Source organism: Chaetura pelagica, unplaced genomic scaffold, assembly GCF_000747805.2.
Source record: "Chaetura pelagica isolate M959 unplaced genomic scaffold, ChaPel_1.0 scaffold620, whole genome shotgun sequence".
Taxonomy (NCBI): domain Eukaryota; kingdom Metazoa; phylum Chordata; class Aves; order Apodiformes; family Apodidae; genus Chaetura; species Chaetura pelagica.
This window is the reverse complement of record NW_009951928.1, coordinates 7,499-13,229: the sequence shown is the minus strand read 5'-3', so window position 1 is coordinate 13,229 and position 5,731 is coordinate 7,499. Positions and strand designations below refer to the sequence as shown.

Genomic DNA, 5,731 nt, shown 5'->3' with positions numbered 1-5,731 from the left:
GTGTCGGCGGGGCAGCAAGCGGCTCCGGGCGGCAGCGGCAGCGCGCAGCTTTGCGGTGGGAAAATGGCGGCGGCAGGCAGTGTGTGCAGAGGACCGCCCCTAACACGAGGAGAGAGCGAGAGAGAGAGGGGCGTGCCGCGCTGCCTCTTTTATAGGGTTTTCTGCGCTCCCGATTGGCCGGTTTTGTATTTCCGGGCTTTTCAGCCAATCAGACGGGACCTAGTCCCGCCCCTGCTTCCGGCCACGGCTCCTCCCCCCTACACACACAGAGAGGGTTCAGCGCCACGTGGAGACGCCATTTTAAGTCAGTTTTGTCAGCTGGCTCAAAGGACATTTCATGTTCGTGTAAGGAAATACCTGGTCCTTCACAGATACAAAGGGATCACTGGAGGTGGTGAGAACACCTCACTGCTCCTTTGCTTGAAACTTAAATAACATTACCTGTGAGCAGACTGTTCCTAGAAGTAACAAGGTAAGAAAATGCTCTTTCTAGGCAGCTAGAAATGCTCTTGGCAGCAGTCAGACAGAGAAGCCACCTCTTTAGCACAGCCTGAAGGTGGCAGCAGTAACATTTCACACATTTCATTGATCAATATTTTAATCCTGCCTGATGGATAGGATTAGTATAGTGGGCCTGGGAAGAAGGAAACTGAGGACCTCCTGCCCTAATCCTGCAGCTTTTGTGAGCAGTTCAAAAGCAAGTAAGCAGGACCCCACTTGGTTTGCAAGTCCCTCAACACTCTTCATAGGAAGTCTGTCTTTTGGCTGGGCTGCAAGACACCAGGCAGGGTGAGAGCAGAATGAGCAGCAGTGCAAGCCTACAGACTGCCTTCCTTCCAGCCAGAGAAAGACTTAACCTAGAAGATCAAAAAAGGAGTTAATGGAGATGACGTGCATTTGATGCTCTATTCATACCACAATGTGGTGAAATTCCTATGACAATGCTGCATGTGACATCCACTGGCACCCTACGGATGCCAAACATGGGGAACAGTCCCAGAAGTGCATAGGGAGGCAGCTCTGCATGTCTCCCCTTTCTGCTGCCACTGCTGCTCCTCTGTCAAGACACACCAAAACTCTGCCTGGGAAAGAGGGAATTGCTCTGTATATACTGCCCCAAAATACAGCAGGGCTTTGGCAGAGAACAAGAGATGTTTACCTTAAGTAAGCTCAGAGAAACAACTGATCCAGTAAAGTTTAGTGGTGAATTCCACTCTGGGGCAGCCCGCTACAAGGCTCGAGTGTGGTTTCACAGCATGTGTTCTTGTAATGCCACCAGAGACGAGATCAATAACATGAAAAGGCCATTTTCATTATATTCCCACTTAACAGCAGCACTGTGGCCCAGCCTGCAAACTGAGGCCAGGTCCTCTCCAGCACTGGCTGAACTATGAGTAGCAGTAGCACCCACTGCCCTCACCCAACATGGAGGGACTTGACCTGGTGCTGTGTCCGTCCTCCTCCTGTCCCATTGCTGCTGCATGCAAGGAAAAGCCCGGTCCAGTCAGCACAGCTATCACGTAAGAAAGGGTGAGAAGCAGGATGTATTGGATGAGGGGCACCATCAACACCAGCTGTGCAGGTTCCTCCATAACTCACCCACCCACCCTTGCTCTTCATATGCCTCAGTTTCAACATAATTCAGTAGTTTAAAAATTACTGAGTAATAAATACTAGCAATCAGAGGCATAGCAAGGTGGGGGAATGAGCCACAGTGAAAGGACCATGTGTCCATGATGGAGCTGAAGGCTTCATCCCCTGCACTGTGCCAGTGGGTCAACAGCACAGAGCTCCCTCTGACTCCAGTGACAAGGTTCTGGGAGCCTCCCTGTGCATGTCTGGTGAGAGTGGCCACCAGTGAAAGGCACATATCATTGTCTGTTCTGAAATCAGCAGAATTTAAATCCTATTAAATAAATTTATTACCACCTAATTTGCATGAAATTAAACTCAGCCCCTATTCAAGTAGCTGTCACTCCCTTAAATCATCAGTACCGAGCATTTTACATAAGCCTAATTAAAAACTCTGCAGGAGCACAGCCCACCTATTCCCCTTTCACCACTTGACCTCTGCTTGCTGGAGTCCCACTGCCCCAGGTGGTACCTTGTCCCGCCTACCCACATACTCTCCCAGTCACAGAGACAATCCCACCTGCCTGCTGGGTAGAGGAAGACCAGAAAAGGCTGCTTTGAATTCCAAAAACACATTGCTTTCTTACTCAGATGCCTGCATGCAAATGGCTACAGTTGGGTGGCCACACCCATCAAGAAGGAATAGGTGGACATCAGCAATGCATCCCCCAAGGGTGTGTGTCCCTGGTCTCTCAGGAGCACTCACCTCTTTGATTCTGTGCAGCAGAGGGAGCAGCCAATCCTTGTTCACCTCGCAGTGACTGTCTAGGAAGGTCAGGACTTCTGCTTGTGCCACATCTGCACCTCGGATTCGGGACCGGATCAGACCTGTTCACGGACACACCACGTCACCTACCACCTGGATGCCTGGGTGATGTCCCTGGACTTTTCTGGCATGGTCTCCTATATTTATGCATCTCCTAAGTTTTGATCCCTCTAAATCCCATTTGGATAAAATATGGCTTAGATTCATTGTCTCCTTCCTGGCACTGCAAGTCATGCCAACCATGTCCCACAGTCAGTAAAGCAACAAATGGCTCCACCTAAATTAATGATTTAAGGCATTCAATGCCAATCTGTACCATGCACAATTATTTGAGCTGTCACTTTCTGGGGCAAAACAGGACTCTAAAAGTTTCCTTAACCCCCTGCTGGTAATAAAACTAATTTGACTTAAGCCAGCAGGGAATGGGCCAGGGGAGTCAAGGGTGAGTTTTCTGAGGGAAACCACCTATTTAGACAGGACTCAACCAGCCTTCCAACACCCCTCCTGCCTGCAGCCAATGCTCAAGTGAACCACAATGATGTGGTTCACAAAGAAAGGATGTGATCTGCTGGAAAACAGGAGGACATGCAGGTGGCTCAAGGGGAGCAGAGCTTATTGAGAAAGGAGAAACAGTAGGAATACATGAGATAGGGGCAGATATCAGGGAGCAGCCACATATGAAGTCAACACAGAAGGAGGTCACCTATGTAATATTAAAGCTCCTTAGAGGAAAGAGGCCAAGGAACAGCCTCTGAACAGAAGGGAGAGTGATAGAAGAATGAAGCCTGGAGCAATCCAGCATTTACCATGTTGCCTCCTGCAATGCAGGTTGTTCCTGTATCTCAGTAACGTCTGAGATCACATGGATAGGCTCAGTCTGCTGTATCCATCCTGGCCCTTTCCACATCCTGGCAGGTCCTGAGGAACACAGCTTAAGCTATGCATCAAGCGAGGTGAGCCCTCCAGGCTGGGTTCCCAAATCCTGACTGCTTTATAGAGTACAAACACATCCAGGTCCATCTAGTGCTAGGGGAGAGCATACATGTTCCCAAATAGGACAGGAAAGAGGGGAGAGAAGGAGGTGTAGACCTATGGAGACCTCCCTTACCTTCCTGCCAATGCAGATACATCTCTTACACTCTCATGGTGGGAGATACCACCCTGACAGAAGACCTGCAGAACTGAAACCTCATGTGGAAAGAATCCACAGACAAACCTTCTCTGTTCCTTATTCTCCCCAACCTGATACATACCTCGACTCATACCTTTGATTTTCAGAATGACAAAACTTGTTTTTTGTTTTCCTAATACTGTAAAGCAGGATGTGAAAACACCCATTCAGACTATGTGGAGCTGGGAAAATAACTCAAAAGGTTGCCAACAGCAGCCCAGTAGGGCATACATTCATCCTCCATATAGCCCCTTCTGAATTTTTCAACTATAATTAATTATTTAAAAAAATTTTTAAAATCACACAGAAGCAGTAGGAACAGATCTCCTCTCCTTCATGTGAGCAAACATCTTTAAAAAGAAGACCTGGGGCTCTGTTTTGCCTATTCTAATTTCCTGGCTAATAAACTACAGCTGAACCTCACTGGGTATCTTAATAGTTCCATCTTTTTCAGCAAAAAGCGGGGGATCCATTCCAACTCCAATCCCATTATCATGTCTCTTTTTATCAGAGCCTTCCATCTCTAGGAGCTGCTGATCTCCCTTGCCACCCCTTCCTGAGGTTTTCCCCCTGCTCAATTGCTCTTATGCCTCCCAAAATTTGGGTTTCCACCTGGGTAGCAGGCAGGCAGCACTTACCTTCTCGCCGTCCATTTCGCAAGCACTTCACCTTGGGGAGCTTGCCCAGCAAGCGGCAGTCGTCAGCTGGGAAAACACAGAGGGAGGACATGTCACCCTCAGCCCTTGTCATGGCTCCAGCAGCAAAAATGGTCCCAAGTGAAAATGGGAGCAGGGAGCAGATCCCATAGTGGACTAGCTGATGGCTTGTTAGGGTGATGACACTGCTGGGGCACCACAGTTTTAGCCCTCAGCTCACACACTGTAACTCAGAACTGGCAGAGCAGCAGTTTTCATGAAACTAGTGTGAACCCAGCACAGATGTACACTGAGAACAGCTGAATTATGATGTAAGGTCAGTGTAGAAGAGCCGTAGTTGAGGCCAGAATCTGACTTTTTCTACATAAGTCCAATTGACTATTTTTGGTAGTTGCAAAGCAACAGATAAGCTATTTGATACATGCCTGTCCAGCAGGACAGGAGCCTCCTGAGGAGGCCTGGGAGCACTGAGTGAGAGAAAGGGATGGTCAAACCTCATGGAGCAGCTGGGAGCTCCTCATGTCTGGGCAGCAGCAGGTCCACAGGGCAGAGAGGCCACCCACACTTGAGCTAGGGAGGTCCTGCAGTCCCAAAAGCAGTTACTGCCACTGCTTTGCCCTGGTGCTGCCAGTAGCCTCAAAATCCCTCCTTAGGCAGATTTCTCCCAGGAATAGCTAGGTCTGCAGGCAGGTGCACCCAGCACAGCCCTCTCTACCTCCACACACCCACGCCATGACCTTCACAGCCCCTTCATGCCTCTCACTGCTCTGCTTCTTCCTCCTCACCACTAAAACCACACATGTATGTGCCCCATCCCTGCCACCCACCCCCTACACCCACTGACACCTCCAGGTATTTTCATCTGCCCAGCAACTTTGCTGACAAGACACATTGCCACACTGGTATCCTTAACAACTCAAGTCCAGAGTGGTTAGGGACAAGCAGGTGAGCAGAAGTGAGAGGAGCTGGTACGGACCTGCAGAAGAAATTTGCTTGGAAGAACACGAACCTGTGTGCAGAACAACAATCCCAGCGAATAAGAGGTCAGTAGGCAGTGAGAGGTGAGGTATGAGACATACAGCTGTGCACAAGATAAAAGCTCCAATTGCTTGGGGTGGGCTGCAGGGGGAGCAAACTGACAATGTGTGTATAACATATTATGCAAATACATGTATTTTATGTAAATGCATGCAGGCTGGATGCCAGCAGGCTCAGACTATCACAGGAAAGAAGATGTAAGGCAGCTAAGAAGCACGGATTTTGAGTAGTTTAGGGGCTGCCCTAAGTTACATGGGCAACAGGTTCCCCCCCAGACCCCTGGGATGAGTTGAAACCCAGCCCTGCTCCTTCTCCCCAACTCATGGGCATGCTACAACAGAAGACTTGCATTTCTACAAGCCTTTCTACTTTCAGGAAGACAAGCACTGTTCTATTTAGCCAAAAAATGGCATTTACTTCCTCCTCCTTTCAATACCCTATGGCAGCTCCAGCCCTTGCACCAGCTCC

General features: G+C 49.1%; 1 protein-coding gene across 1 annotated transcript in view; it reads right to left on the bottom strand.

Moving 5' to 3' along the window:
- GALNT14 (polypeptide N-acetylgalactosaminyltransferase 14) overlaps window positions 1–5,731 on the bottom strand; it is a gene marked incomplete at its 5' end in the record, with an annotated part of 38,836 nt that overhangs the window by 27,826 nt on the left and 5,279 nt on the right. Inside the window, 2 exons of the mRNA XM_009996332.1 lie at window positions 2,339–2,460; window positions 4,208–4,273. Of these exons, the coding sequence (XP_009994634.1) occupies window positions 2,339–2,460; window positions 4,208–4,273 (188 nt within the window). The remainder of the gene's footprint in view (window positions 1–2,338; window positions 2,461–4,207; window positions 4,274–5,731) is intronic.